This window comes from Prunus persica, chromosome G2 (assembly GCF_000346465.2).
Source record: "Prunus persica cultivar Lovell chromosome G2, Prunus_persica_NCBIv2, whole genome shotgun sequence".
In the NCBI taxonomy this organism is placed as follows: domain Eukaryota; kingdom Viridiplantae; phylum Streptophyta; class Magnoliopsida; order Rosales; family Rosaceae; genus Prunus; species Prunus persica.
In genome coordinates, this window is record NC_034010.1 from 3,850,264 (window position 1) to 3,866,624 (window position 16,361).

Consider the following 16,361-nt stretch of genomic DNA (forward strand, 5'->3'; position numbering starts at 1 on the left):
TGGAGATCTGCTCTTTTAGCCCGCTCTTTTAGACATCTATTAGACCGTAGGGTACCAATGAAGTGGTTTAACACCTAGTAAATTTAAGTTTTAGCCAGAAAACCAAAATTCTGGAAAAATATATAATTAAAACTGAAATCCAATTTTCCTGGAAAAATATAAAGCTAAAACCAAAATCCAATTTTCCTCAATAAAAGAAACCCCCATTATCCATTTCTTTTTCTCGTGAAGCAAATACAATAATATATTACCAGTCACCATCGTCTTGATGTTTTACTGCTTTGAGTCTGATTGATCCACAAGATCAGCTACCAGTCCACTGATATGTGGTGGAAGTGATCGGTTTACTACTAAGAATCAGCCATGGCTTCTTCTTTACCGGGTCTATTCGTTTTTCTCTTAGAGAATGGACATCATGTGTGGGAGGACCAATCTCTCATCAAGTGGAGGAAGAGAGATGCACATGTCCCTTTACGTTGCCATGATTCAATTGAAGGTGAGGAACTAAACCCATTTCAATTTCGGTCTCGTATTTGGATTAAGAGTGTTTTCATGTTGCTGGAAGTTTTGCTTTGTTTCACGTTGTCTTGTTAAATTTTGGTTAATGGAGTTTTTTGTTGCTGGAATTTTGTAAATGTTTGGGATATAACTGTTAGGTCTGTTTGATTCAGAATCACATTCAATCTTCAGATGAAGAGTTCTATGAAGTGGGTTTATGATCGTGAATTAGGGGATTTCATGTGATAAAAATAATATGAAGTACTCATGTAGTGCTAGTATATTATAAATGTATTTAGCTATTTTCTTTATTATAATTTCAGGTTCTATATGCAATATTTATTGGAAATGATTTAGCAATGTCATTTAGATGTTTCGACTTTGCAAATTATACAAACACACATTGAGTATAAATAATAATTATGTATAAGCAAGCTCATCGATTGGCCTGACACATTTTGAATTTTTGTTGGAGTTTTGTTGCATTGGTTTTTGGTAAAAATGCATTTTCTCAAATATGAAGAGTGAATAGGGAAACATGGTATGCAGTTGTGAATATGTGTAGAATCTGACATTGTTCAGAAACTGCATCATGGTATGGTATATGAGCTTGAGCTTGACGTTGCATCTTGCCATCAAGATGAGCTTTTGGTATAGGAACATGGGACAGGAATCTTGTACCTATTCCCAATCCTTGAAATCACGAAACATGGTCTACGTTATAGGCACATAGAGGGATTCTAATTGGTATAATGGTTTGGGTCCATGATGCGGAACCCCCCCCTCTCTAAGTTCTGTGTGTTATTTTATCTTATCATTGGCTTGGAATCTTACTTCTTTTCTATTTCTTTTAGAAGATATCTGACGTTCGTTATGTGGTGTAGGATCTCTTAAATACTTGTATGAGCGCAACAAAGTGAATTTTCTGGTATCCAACTCTGCTGTTTGGGATGATGATGCTGTTCCTGGAGCTCTTGATAGCGCGGCCCTTTGGGTCAAGGACTTGCCTTTTGTGAAGTCTTTGTCAGGCTATTGGAAATTCTTCTTGGCTTCGAGTCCTAGAAATGTTCCTGTAAATTTTTATGACACTGCATTTCAGGATTCTGAGTGGGAAACCTTGCCAGGTAAGCATATATGTATCTTTCACTTTTTCTTGCCTTAAAATCTGACAAACCTACACATATATTTGGTATGCTGTGTTAGAATATAGCAGTGATAGTTGTTTCATAAAATCAATAATGAAATTTGTTTCATTGCAAAATATGTATCTATTCCTGCATGCCAGAAACTTATTGCATCGTTTTACTTCAACTACGATCTCTGCGCTGTTTCTTTATATATTATTATTTGCAACAGTGTAGTATTGCATTCGAGGTAATTTTATGGCTAAGTGAGAGAATTTTGAAGGTATGTTTAGTAACGTGTATGAAATGTTTGGGTTATAATGAGGGGAATTTTTTATTTTTTATTTTTAGTTTTTTCTGTATTTCAGTTAGCTTATGTAAGAGTCAGCTTCACATGAGAGTTGGGGTCCAATCTTAACTTAGCTTCAAGGAAAGGAAAGGAAAAACTTCCATTTTATTGCTTGTTGGCTACTGGTTATTCTCATAGCGGATTTTCGCTATCATAAATTGGCCTTTTATTTTACTATTCGTTTTCTTTAAAGAGAGACACGCATATGCGTTAGCGAAACTGTTCAGTAAGTGCCACGCACAAATAAGTCAGTTCTTTCCAGATAATAAATTGTGCTTTGAACTATAGGCGCTAACTGAAGCTTGTATAATTGTGAAAATTCTTTTCTAAGTGCTTGTACTATGATTTCATGATTCCATATTTATTTTATTTTATTTTCCTCCAAAATAGACAATTTAAGAATACTTTGATAACCTTATTCCTTGTAGTGTTTTGAGCTTTAGCAATAGCATATGGAACAAATTTATGAATGATTTATGTTATAAATTTATCATGTTTTTTCATATCTAACACATGCAATTATTATCCAACAACCGTGTCTCATTATTTTGTGTTCTCTCATGGAACAGTTCCTTCAAACTGGCAGATGCATGGATTTGATCGGCCTATTTATACAAACGTTGTTTATCCATTTCCGCTCGATCCACCTGTTGTTCCTGTGGACAACCCTACTGGCTGCTATAGGACATACTTTCACATTCCTAAAGAATGGAAGGGTATGATCCATTTGATTGCCTTGCTGATTGTAGCTGATTACTATTTATTGGTGCTTTTTTATTCTTTTGTTTTTATTTTTCTTTGTTGTTCCCTTTTACATTATGCTTACTGATCAGTATTCTATCAAACCTGTGCTACTTATATCTTGTATGCATCGAAGTAAGTTTTATTTTCCACTTTGTAATGTAACCATTTTGAAATGTAATATATAGCGCAATATGACCTGAATTTGTGTTAATGATTTGAAATGTGACTAATAGAAGTATTGCCTCACAGATTGGATTTTCTGCTGTATGTACGTATGAATGCATGCATGCACCTATATTACAGTTGATCATTTCCATGACATCCCTCAACTATGTTGATCATTCTTTCTGTGGGCAAAATTTATATGACATGTTTACCATTTGACAGGTCGCAGGATTTTGTTGCATTTTGAAGCTGTTGATTCTGCATTCTGTGCATGGCTAAATGGGGTCCCAATAGGATATAGGTAATAAATACTTGTAAGAACTTTTGGGAATTATCATAATTATCCTGTAGGTGGATGCTTTTATGCTATACCTTATGTCATACTTCCATTCATGGAGTCTTCTCAGCGTGTGTTACTGTTTTCTGAACATATGCATTTTACATGGAATTTATCTCAGTCAGGTATATGTTGACAGATTAAGATTGCGCACATTTGTGAATAAGAGATACGGAGAGTGAGTTTAAGATGCTCATGGAGGATCTTCTTTCGCAATCTACTATTTTTCACTTTTCTCTTTCGCAACATAAAAATTAAAAGTTAAATATAAAATGCAAAAAGAGAGAGTAACCCACATGGAATATAAAGAACATAAAGTCCCCAACTCTTAAAGCTGAGTATGGATACTGTTTTGATGCTGATAAATAATTTATCAAGTAAATACAATAATGTATATTGTGCTGAGAGTCTTTTGCTACCATATGGTTTAGCAAGAAAAGGGGCATTTAATTGTTAATACTTAAAATGAGCATGGTGAGTATGACATGGCTCAGTTATACTAATTACCAATCTTTGAACATAGCTTCCTTTTTTTTTACTTTCCCTTTTTTCTGTTAATGTATTGTTTATCATACCAAGAATATGTATTAGCCTTGAAAGGAACTTTCTTTAATAAATGGTCCAGCCACTGAATGATCTGACTTAAATATTTTGTTTCTTTTTGGTGGTGGGGAAATTCTTGGGAAGTTTCAATTTGAATTATTTGATGGTTGTTTAATCAGTTAGGAATTCGGATGTTAGTAGAGTCTTGTTTACTTTTTCACAAGTAGAAAATGAATCCTAAGCATTTGAGATGGTCATATGTGCACTTGTCGGTTTTGTAACCTGTATCACCAAGTACATACAACTATATCAAATTGAAGATTGTTTTCCGCTTATAAGGGATGCATGGTTTGGTAGGAATCCCCTGTGAGGTATGTTAACAAACTTTTCAATATCGTGCTTGGTCAGTCAGGACAGTAGACTTCCTGCTGAATTTGAAATCACTGATTATTGTTATCCATCTGATATGGACAAGAAAAATGTACTAGCTGTTCAAGTATTCAGATGGAGTGATGGCTCCTACCTTGAAGATCAAGATCATTGGTGGTTATCTGGCATTCATCGTGACGTGCTTCTTCTTTCCAAGCCACAGGTCTTTATTGTCTTCTTTCTTGCCTTTATATCCTCTCTTTTAATTACAATTGGACTATATGCAATTGGTACATCTTGGAATTAGTACATAATTGGTGACTGGGGACAAGCATGTATACATTGATGATTTGCATGGCTACTTTTCTATCATAGGATCACTCCATCTCTTTGCAAGTCATTATTGTTCTTCCTTTCCCATTTTGCAAAATCGACACATTGGAGGCAAAGAATTAGGACAGGTAATGCTATAATATGTGTATGGAAATATGACCTAGTTCTTCAATGTTCTAAGCCATATTTTATTTTGATTACACATATAGATTATCTAAATTATTTCCTTATTCTTTAACGTAAACTGGTAATGTGCTGCTACCTGTACTGGAGCATTGCATAATATTAAATCCTAAAAAATAACTGATGTGCAGGTATTCATTGCAGACTACTTTTTCAAATCAACTCTGGCTGAGGATTTTTCTTATGCAGACATACAGGCAAGCATTTATCAATCGAGGATGGATCTTTTTGTTTTTACAAAGTAATAAGTGTAAACAATATTTTGCAGTTTTGTCTAGATGGTTGACCTCTTGCACATAACTGGACAATAATTTGTAAGCCATTGAATCATATGATAAACTCGAAAAACAATAAAGGATACAGGAAATGTCTTATGTGCTTAGGTTAGAGAAATTCCTGTCTGTTAATGGTTTTTATTCGTACTATCTGATTATATGTGCATGTGCTCAGTTTTTTTCTTCTTTTGAGTATCGCAGTGTCTGTTAATGTAGACTGTCATTGATTTATCAGTCAAGATTTTGGAATCTACCCTTATATCAATGTGCAATATGATGGGATTATGTTATCTTCTCAGTGCTATTGCTCTACATTGAAAAATTTTTAAAATATTGTTGTCTTGCACTTTTGACCAGGTTGAAGTGAAAATAGATAACTCCAGAGAAACATCTAAAGATAGCGTTCTTGCAAACTATGTTATAGAAGCTGCATTATTTGACACTGCGTGCTGGTACAGCATTGATGGATATGGTGACCTGCACTTGTCTTATGTGGCTAGTATAAAGCTTAATCTCTCATCCAGCACGAGTCTGGGGTTTCATGGTTATTTGCTGGTAGGGAGACTAGACATGCCGAGGCTTTGGTCTGCAGAGCAAGTGAGGAATTATTATTTTTTGTTGCTTCCTAGTTTGTTCCTAAGCTAAAACCCTTTTAAGCAATATATACTTTCTTGCTTAGTGATATTCTCAACTTTGTTGAGTCATTGGAGTTACCAAAAATGTCTGTCAAGTGCTGGAAGCACCCTGGCACTGGGAATATTTTAGGGTGCTGCACCGTTTAACCTAATGTGTATGTTTGTGTGTGCTGCACCGCTTTGTTTATATAACATAGTTTGCTTTTCTCTTCTAGACATGTGGGAAAAATTGGTCAACTGTAAATATCATATCTTGCTAAATTATAACAGTCTAAGAGTAATTAGATTTTTCTCATTCATATGACTCCAGAGTTTGTGAAAATTTCTTTTTAACTTAAATTTAATTCCTTAAAAGACCATGGTCGAGTCTTCTTTCTACCTTGAGCTTCAATGGGCTGATATTGTGAATACTACGTAGGTGACTAGAAACTTTCCCCTTTACCTAAGATTAGCTAGCATTAAGGGTTAGTCAAGTCATGTTGAAAGTATGGCTTTGGTACTTTCTTGCTCCATATAAGCATAAAGTAGATGGATGACTCAAACATAATAGTAAGAAAAGAAGTTTTGAGAAAAACAAAAAATATACATTAGATAAATCATGATATGAAACTAAAATTTTTGTGGCCCCATTAACAAGAAGTATCTAAAACCTTGCATTGTACATTTGGTGGTTTTTTTTTTTTTTCTTTTTCCTTCTTATGGGCAAACGCTAAAGTATTGTACATTATCTTGGGAAAAGAATATTAAAGTATTCAATCATATGGTTTATTATCACGATGTAACACAGTGTTCTCGGTTATTAATTAGATGTTTTTATCTTCTCATCTTTCATATAAGATCAAACAGTTTCTTGAGGAAGATAGAAGGAAAGACAATAAGTTCTCTGAAGAATTTCAGGAAAATTTTTGAGCAGAAAATTCAAAATTTTCTAGGAAAATTCTGCAAAATTTTCTGCTGTTTGGTGGATTTAGAGAAGTACTTTCAAGAGAATATTTTCTTCATTTAGCAGCAAACTTTGTGTCTTTTAATACCATTTCCTTGAGCAACTTGAAAATGTAATGCTTTTGGTGATTGCTTTACTAATGTTAAATTATGTGAATCTAGGGTTTAAATTTATCTGCTCTCATTCCACTTCTTTATTATGCCTGTTCTTCAAAGGGAAAATATGATGATTAAAAAGGGAAAGCGCAATGGTGGGGAAGAGTGGAAGTGGTACAATTCACTTGTTCGAAAATAAAAAAAAAATTATGACCAGATTTTAGAGATTCAATAAGAAATAAAGATTGCAGGCTATCTATTTAATGTTGTTGACTGATGATTCGTTTCCCAGAGTTTATGTTACAGTATTTGCTTTTGAACTCTTTTCCTGTGTCCAACATACATATTTCATAACTGATTGTTTACCGTGTGCAGCCAAGCCTGTACGCTCTTGCTGTTACATTGAAAGATGCATCTGGCAACCTTCTGGACTGTGAATCAAGCCTGGTAGGCATACGGCAAGTATCAAAAGCCCCCAAACAGCTGCTTGTTAATGGGCATCCAATAATAATAAGGGGTGTGAACAGGCATGAGCATCATCCACGTCTGGGGAAGACAAACATAGAATCCTGCATGGTTAAGGTAACACATACTTTACTTCTCCTTGTCTGTTCTCTGCTAGCCAAGTTGATTTGCAACTGGAGTTGATGGTTCTTGGAATTTTAATCACTATTCTGTGTACAGGATTTGGTTTTAATGAAGCAATACAATATCAATGCTGTGAGAAACAGTCATTATCCCCAACATCCTCGTTGGTACGAGCTCTGTGATTTGTTTGGCATGTACATGATAGATGAAGCCAATATTGGAACCCATGGTTTTGATCTTTCTGATCATGTGAAGCATCCTACTTTGGAACCCAGCTGGGCTACTGCAATGATGGACCGTGTGATAGGCATGGTTGAGAGAGACAAAAATCATGCTTGCATTATCTCTTGGTCCTTAGGGAATGAAGCTGGATATGGACCTAATCATTCTGCTTTAGCTGGTAAACTGCTGTTCTTTTATCATATCCATATTTTTGTCCAGCTTTGAAGGAACTTTTAGAAAATGTTATTACTTTGTACTTGTTCGAGAATTATTGGTTCACCTCGACATATTTCACCTAGAAGATATATTCATTTTACATAAGTAGACAATGGGAATCATTTTGCGGCTTTAGTAAGTTACCTTGAAATGATGGTGATGGATTTGGGTTCAAAATTTTGAAAATAAGGAAGTGATGGTCAGAACTGGCGTTCATCTTGGAATGGGCCTTATTTTAGGGAAAGTGAATATTTTCAAAAGAAAGAAGCATGCACTCTAATTTTGAGTAATTGATATATAATTAATTATAATAAAGTTGAGTAAGTAAGTTAACATCACCTTTTTCTATAATTTGGGCAATATTCTATCTTTGTATTTTATTTTTCATTTTAAAAAATGTTAGTGTTTCTTATGAAAAATTGTTATTATTATTATGATCAACCTCAAAATTTTTAACAGTATAATTGAAGTTGCGTGTAAGGCATCTCTTTCCCTCCCCCCCGGGTTTCTTATCACTCATTGTTTTCAAGACTTGTTCACCTGAATTTCGGCTGGGTTCGTGGAAAGGATCCCTCACGGCTGGTACATTACGAAGGGGGTGGATCCAGAACCTCATCCACAGATATTGTATGTCCCATGTATATGCGGGTCTGGGACATGATGAAGATTTCGAGAGATCCAAATGAAACACGCCCTTTGATATTGTGCGAGTATGTAAATTTTTTCACTTTTCCCCTTTTATTATTGTTTGAGCAAAGTTTGTTGGTTTACCATTATTCCCAATGTTCGAAGATGAGTCAAATGTTATTTATATTCTGGCACTTCTCACCTTTGGGCCCCTCCACCAATAGAGTCCAACATGTGAAATTCAACTTATATAGGGAGGTTGAAACCAATCCCAAAAAAAAAAAAATTAGGTTGCAGTTTTTGCTCTACACCTTTATCAGGATCTCTTGCTCTAATACCGTGCAAAAGTTTGTTGCTTTACCACTGCTCCCAAATTCTTAAGCTATTAGAATTTGGGCCAAATGTATTCTAACCTGCTAATTTATTTTGTAAAGTTATACAAGATACCTCTGTTTATGCTCATGGCAATGCAAATTTCTTCACTTAAAAGTTTGAGAAAATAATGGCAGGTATTCACATGCAATGGGAAACAGCAATGGGAATTTACATGAATATTGGGAAAGAATTGATAGCACATTTGGTCTTCAAGGAGGCTTTATCTGGGATTGGGTTGATCAGGTCAAGTATCCTTGCTGTTCATAAGAAATGCACTGATGATTTATCAACATTCCATTAAATATTGAGTTTCAAGCCATCTTACACTCTTGAAACCCCTTTACTTTAATTTATTGGGCATAACCACATAACATCAACATAAAATTGAACCTGGTAAATATCATCATCATTTTCTTCTTCTTATCCCCCAACCACCAACCACCAACCACCAACCCCTAACCTCTCTCTCTCTCTCTCTCTCTTGCTCACACGAAATCTCTGTTGTTCAGGACCAGAAATTGCATCAGGGGGTAATAGATTTTCTCTTTTTATATAGGCCCTATTGAAGGATAATGCAGATGGTAGTAAGCATTGGGCATATGGGGGTGACTTTGGTGATGTTCCTAATGATTTAAACTTCTGTTTGAATGGCCTTATATGGCCAGATCGAACTCCTCATCCTGCACTGCATGGTAAGTTGATGATTTATGTTATACTTACAAGTACCTCTGTCCTTTTAGTTCTTTAAGATAATATTTGTATGTCATTTTTTAATTTATTTTCATGTCTCATTTCTTTGGTTATTGTTTTCAGAAGTCAAGTATGTGTACCAACCAATCAAGGTTTCATTTAGCAAAGAAACACTAAGGGTAAGTTTCACATAGTATTTGCTTTCATTTTATTTTATTATTTTCCGGAATACTTCTTTACCTGAAATACACCTTGCAGATAACAAATACCCACTTTTATAAAACAACACAAGGATTGGAGTTCAGCTGGGATGTTCATGGGGATGGATGCAAACTTGGATCCGGAATTCTACCTTTTCCGTTGATTGAACCTCAGAAGAGTTATGATATTAAGTGGCGGTTAGCTCTGTGGTATCCTCTATGGACTTCATCATCTGCAGAGGAGTATTTTTTAACAATAACAGCTAAGCTTTTGCGTTCCACACGCTGGGTTGAAGCTGGTCATGTTATCTCATCTACCCAAGTCCAGTTGCCTTCCAAAAGAGAAATTGTTCCTCACGTAGTTGCTTTTGCTTAATACCCACTTTGACAATAAGAATGAAGTTTACATGTTTTGTCATATAAAAACATTTTTACAATTGGCCTTGATTTCCAGGTCATCAAGACTGAAGATGCTACGTTTGTCAGTGAAACTCTTGGGGATAAAATTAGAGTCAGCCGACATAGCTTTTGGGAGATCATATTGAGTGTTCAAACGGGCACAGTTGACAGCTGGACGGTATTTTACACCATTGTTATTTTCATTTTTTTTGTTGATAACACATTTTTCTTTATAAAACCAAAGTTATTTTAAGAATGATTTGCCACCAGGTTTTATGATTGTAGTTGCCTGGTTATTGTTCTATTTTCTGTTGGGATAAGCATTGTATGATTTCTTTTTTGTTCCTAAGGATGTTCCGTCTCATGTAGATTGAGGGTTGCTTATTTGTTGACGACCGTTCGCTTTGATTGTACTTCTCAATTTCATTAATATTCATTTTGTTTCCTATTTAAAAAAATGGTAGGTCGAAGGAGTTCCTTTGATGACGAAAGGCATATTTCCATGCTTCTGGCGAGCATCAACAGATAATGACAAAGGAGGAGGTGCCAGTAGTTATTTCTCCTTATGGAAAGCTGCTCATATTGATAACCTTCATCATATTACCCAAAGCTGTTCTATACAGAATAAGACGGACCATCTTGTGAAAATAGTTGTGGCTTTTCATGGTGTTCCAAAGAGTGAGGATGCTTTATATAAGAGGAAAAAGATAAAAATTGAAGTTGATGTGATTTACACAATTTACGGTTCAGGAGATGTTGTTGTTGAATGTAATGTAAGACCAAGTTCGAACCTTCGACTTCTGCCGCGTGTGGGAGTTGAGTTCCATTTGGATAAGTCAATGGATCAGATTAAGTGGTATGGAAGAGGACCATTTGAATGTTATCCAGACAGAAAAGCAGCTGCTCATGTTGCAGTCTATGAGCAGAAAGTGGATGACATGCATGTCCCTTATATAGTTCCTATGGAATGTTCAGGTAGGGCAGATGTTAGATGGGTGACATTCCAAAACAAGGATGGTTTCGGAATATATGCATCAGTGTATGGCAGCTCTACGCCTATGCAAATAAATGCAAGTTACTACACCACAGCTGAGCTTGATCGGGCAACGCATAATGAAGATCTTATCAAAGGAGATGACATTGAGGTAATTTATTCTACATCATCAATCCATATCTTTCATTTCAGTACCAGTAGATTGTTTCTGGACATCCATTATGAGTAATATACAGAGGATGGTTTATGGTTTAGGGTCTAGGGTATATGGTTTACTGTGTTACAGGTTCATCTTGATCACAAGCACATGGGCCTGGGTGGGGATGATAGTTGGTCGCCCTGCGTCCAGCACGAGTATCGGGTTCATGCTGATCCATACTCATTTTCAATTAGGCTGTGCCCGATAACCCCTGCAACCTCTGGCCAAGTCATGTACAAAACTCAACTTCAAAAGTAGTAGACATGATGGGCTCGAGAACTTGGTAATGAGTACTGAGTGATTGACAATGTATGTGGCCATGAATAAGATGGCTAGCTCATTTGCAACAAATAATATAAAGGCAAAACTTATCAGTCTGTAATATTCTGATTATGAAACATTTGTATTTAATAGTGCTTTTGTCTGAAGCATTTTAGTGGTGGATCATGCCTACTACAATCAATCTAAGAAATTTAGTACTTTCCCTCCTATTTGTCACTTTACTTAACATGCCTACTAAAGTCAGTCCTAAAGATACTGCAGTCAAATTTATGATTGAGTGTGCTCTGCCTCCTTATATTTTTTGGCAATATTTTCATGTAGTTTTATTTAAGTATGTATGTAGGAATGTCATGTATTGCCCACTCCTTTAGTCCATGTTGATTCATCATATTCTGGAAAGTGAATAAGTAAACAGAATTCATTTATTTCTTTAAATGCCTTCCGCAAGTTGCTACCTAGAATAAGTGTTGCCTTTGCTGAAATATTTTTATTACTGTGTAGCTCCTTGATGCATAATTTGGGGTAACTATGCAACCTTCCGGTTTAATATTAGTTAGATATCCGATGGGTGATCCGGTCAAAGAGGGTCAACAGCTCCAGAACAAAATTGGTGAAGCTTTACCACCTACGTAGCATTTTGTTTTTATCAAACTTGTTGATTTAGCTAAATCATTGAGAGAGAGAGAGAGAGAGAGAGAGAGAGAGAGAGAGAGAGAGAGAGAGAGAGAGAGAGAGAGAGAGAGAGAGTTTGACATATTATGTGGTCTCCATGTCATTGACAAAAGAAATTGGATTTGGCATGTATTATATATATTGCTTTCGTTTTTTAGTGGTATAAAACTAATGTGTGACAGTGTGTTTGGTGTAATATTTATGTATTCTTACGTCGCAGATATAACAATCAGCTTTCTGGTTTTTTCTTTGAATCGATAATTGCAGTTTTAGTTAAAGGAGGGGAGGTGGAAACACAATAACGTGATATCTTGGCCAGAAAAAAAAACCAGTAACTTGATAAGAGAAACACCGCCAGTACAAAGTCCACCATAGTAATGTAGATCATCCCTGTTGTTACCATACCATGTAAATGCTTTTCTTATTCGATCTGGAAGTCTGCATGCCTTCTGGATTTAAGAGCCCTAGAGATCGTGAAAATTTCCAACTCAAATGAATTCATAAATCAAAATTAAGTTGTTTACATGGCATAATCATATACAATGTTTACTTTGTTGACATCCATTTCCCCTATTGTGTTTGAAAGTTTACCTGTGGCTCCACATTAGAACTATAAAGACAGCCTACTTAACAATTTAAGCTTACTTGTTTGCAGTGAACATTGCTCCTTTTATCATTCCTGTGCAGAAAAAAGATCCGACTCCCCATGCTTGATGTTCTTCCTTCAAGCAACTGATGATTTGGAGACCACTACCACTTTGCAATACTATGCGGACTTGATTTGCCCTGTTCTTTTAGAAACAATAATAAAAGGTAGCTTTAGAGTTATATGTAAAGAGTGCAAAACTAATTTAATATTTGAGTTCCCTTTGTTTCCAATGGATGTTGCTCTTTTCATTTGTTTTGCAACTCACATATATAACAGAAATGTTCCTAGCTATTATATGCAATTTGTATGTTATGATTATGGCTGTTTGTTCACAGTCTCTCTCTCTCTCTCTCTCTCTCTCTCTCTCCCCACTTCTGTGTTGTACGTATCCCCTTTTTATTAAAGTTGCTGTCGAAGGTTTATCTTTAGTTTTTTCTCAGAAGTGGACTCCTTATTTACCATCTTTCTACTCTTTTCTTTTTAAAGAAAAATTTAGTTTCTTATTAAAAATATAAAAAAAAGTATTGGAAAGTCTTAGTACTGATTATTGGAAAGTCTAGCTTGTCAGTTGTTGTATGGGTTGGAATTTAAATTAGGAGAGACTTAATGAAGCTGAAATAGGGGAGTTTTCCTCTCTTTATTTATTTGATTGAAAATCCTTCATTGTGTCCGGACCAGGGTGATAGAAGGGCTTGGAAATTTGAATATTCTAAATCCTTTTTATTTTTCTTGCAACTCCTGTCTTTACCTTTTTTCAACCGATCCCAATTGATATGAAAGACTAAGGGCCCTAGTAAATCCTTGTTTGGTTAGGTGCTCATGGGATGGTCGTTACTTGTGACAATATCCAACTTAAGAGGCCAAATATGTGCCTATCAGCCGATTGGTGTTAAATGTGCATGAATGCAGAACATATTGACCATCTATTTCTAGATTGAGTTCATGTATAGTCATTAGTTGAAAATGTGGCTTTAGGGAAAAGCAGGAAGGCTAAATCTTAGGGGCGGAGGAGTGGTCTTAATGGATAGGGTGGTGTTTTGGACAATTTGGGCATCAGTAGTTGCTGAGTTTAGAGATATTCGTTTCATTGTCCTTAATTTAGTTCGGGTTGCTGCAGTTAGCTGATCTTTAGAGTTTTGGCGCTGGTGATCGAAGCATTTTTTTTATATATTTTGTGTTATTGTTGCTTTGTCTAAATGGTGTACTTCTTGTTTAATGCTGGACAATATTTTGTAACTTTTCTTTTAGTAATGCCTTCATTTTTATAAAAGCTTTTTAATTTGGTTCTCATATGAATCATGTCTTTCTAATGGACAGGTGACCCTCGTATTGGCTCAGCCAATATCATTTGGATTGATCCAGATACAACAACTTGGATTAGAAGCCCAAACAAATCTCACAAGGGTGAATGAGCCTTGGATGTTGTTCTGGAGAAATCAGTCATCAAGCAAAGTGGTGATGCATGGAGAACAGTGCTCGATTCTTGCCTTCCAGTGCTTCACCTAATTGACACCAGACGTTCCATCCCGTATGCCATCAAACAAATTCAAGAATTGTTGGGGGTGTCTTGTGCTTTTGATCAAGCAGTTCAGGTACTGTCATACAGGCTCACAGTTTAGTTGTTTCTAGTAGAGGTGGTAATAAGGTTGGGGGATATCATGATTTGGTGGTGTCATATGGCAACATAACCTAAAAAATATAGTTTTTTGAGCTGTATGACTTGATTCAAATTTTATATTAGTCGTTGTACGTTTGGGTAGAGACAGAGTAAACTGTAATTTAACTCTAGGAATTTCTTTATTTCAAAGCCATATCCATTACTCGATCCATCTTCTGTCAAATGAAAATGCACTCCATCCATGTGTTAGAAGGCCTAAGAAAGAAGAAACAAATTTTCTGATTCTAGAAAGATTCATACCATACCAATCAAGAAGTAAACAGAAAAAAGTCTGAAATTTTCTCATGCAAATGTTGAACAGTCTGTTTTGTCAAAATCTGGTGTTTCTGGTGTTTAGTCTAATATGTTCCAACTTAGTCTATCCAATTTTCCAATTTACAAATGGATCAACCTTTTTATCGTTCTTGTTACCAAGTAGGGTAAATTCAAGTAATAGTGACATTTTTGTGTTGGGATGATATTCTGTTGCTGCATTGCTTAGAAAATTATCAGTCTTGGTTTCCAGTAGCTTCTATTATATCCGTGTAATACGCTTCTCTCCCGTTGGAGTGTTTGACTTTCTGGACATCTCATTCTTCATACAATTTAATTCTTCACTACCCTTTCTTTCTAGTGGGAGTGCTTTAGCGCATCAGTTGTGTTTAAAATTGTATGTTTCATATGCTTATTAGAGGGATTCAAATGACTAATCTTCATTAGCTGTGGACCTCCTTTTAAAATTTCGATCTTTGCGTAATTGTGTGGCTGTATTTCTGGTTCCCTCTGGCATGCTACCGTACATCTTATGAAATTTAACTTTTCTAGTTGTCAATGAAAATTGGAACATATTAGACTAAGTTTCTGGGTGATATGAGATACTTATTCTACTTTTCAATTAAGAATACATTTTATGATTGATTACGCAGCGCCTCTCAACGGCAGTGACAATGATGGCAAAAGGTGTTCTGAAAGAGCATCTTATCCTCCTGGCAAATAGCATGACATGTGCAGGAAATTTCGTGGGATTCAATTCGAATGGGTACAAAGCACTATCTCGGGCATTGAATATTCAAGTACCATTTACGGAAGCAACACTGTTTGTAAGTAATTGAAATTTTTGTCTAATTCTGTGAAAGGGCATTTACTTATAGTTACTGGTTAAGATGAATTACAATCACAACTGATTTCAGTACTCACATGTGGTTGTAGACACCAAGAAAGTGTTTTGAGAGAGCAGCTGAAAAGTGCCACATGGATTCGTTGGCGAGCATAGTTGCATCATGTTCCTGGGGTAAACATGTTGCTGTGGGTACTGGCGCGAGGTTTGATGTCCTGTGGGACACAAGAGAGGTATTTCATAATTTTTAATGCACTTGTGAATTCTCAGTCGTATTAAATTTAGTCTTATCTGCTGCTAATGTTTCGCACCATTTAAATCTTAATTTTTTTCTAGGTAGAATTGACTCAAGAGGGTGGACTTGATGTTTTCAACTTTCTGCATATGGTGAGCACTGCAAACGTAGAAGAAGCAACTACAGGAGCTCTCGGTGCTGAAGTTGATGATCTAATGCTAGTTGATGAAATGGCAGATTCAAGCTTCTCGCCAGAACTCAACTCCAGTTTTGATAGGCCCGTCTTCGAAGATCTTGTTGAATTTGATGATAAATTAGGAGATCTTCCCGAAAAATCAAACTGGGAAAAGGATTCCTCCTTCCACACCGATTCTAATGGGGGGAAAGACTGGAGCGTCGACAAAAATGTGGGAACTGTGGCAGTACCTGACGTTTGGTCAAGCTGGGGTACAGATAAAGGGTAAACACAAGATAGCAACTCAGCAGAAGCCCAGTTGGATTCCAAGAAATCCAGTGTTTTGGATACCTCGTCTGCGTGGGGGAAAAACCCAGCAAAAGAAAATACGACATCTACATGGGGGACAACTACGGCAAGTGAAAATGATTGGTGTGGTAGAGGGGTAGGTGAGGATGATTTTGTAAGCTT

At 36.0% G+C, this 16,361-nt stretch overlaps 1 protein-coding gene across 1 annotated transcript; it reads left to right on the top strand.

The window, feature by feature from the left end:
* LOC18785437 (beta-galactosidase) lies at nt 145-11,594 on the top strand. The gene is made up of 17 exons (XM_020558538.1): nt 145-496; nt 1,383-1,622; nt 2,541-2,687; nt 3,103-3,181; nt 4,169-4,352; nt 4,777-4,842; nt 5,278-5,517; nt 6,969-7,175; nt 7,278-7,579; nt 8,168-8,329; nt 8,756-8,864; nt 9,178-9,313; nt 9,435-9,490; nt 9,570-9,869; nt 9,966-10,088; nt 10,375-11,055; nt 11,191-11,594. The coding sequence occupies exons 1-17, from the start codon at nt 364-366 to the stop codon at nt 11,359-11,361; spliced, it is 3,336 nt and encodes a 1,111-aa protein (XP_020414127.1). The 5' UTR covers nt 145-363; the 3' UTR covers nt 11,362-11,594.

Coding starts and splice junctions, on each gene's coding strand:
- LOC18785437 (XM_020558538.1), top strand. CDS start 364: ATGGCTTCTTCTTTACCGGGTCTATTCGTTTTTCTCTTAGAGAATGGA. Junction 5,518..6,968: donor GGCTTTGGTCTGCAGAGCAA/GTGAGGAATTAT, acceptor TACCGTGTGCAG/CCAAGCCTGTACGCTCTTGC. Junction 7,176..7,277: donor TAGAATCCTGCATGGTTAAG/GTAACACATACT, acceptor TTCTGTGTACAG/GATTTGGTTTTAATGAAGCA.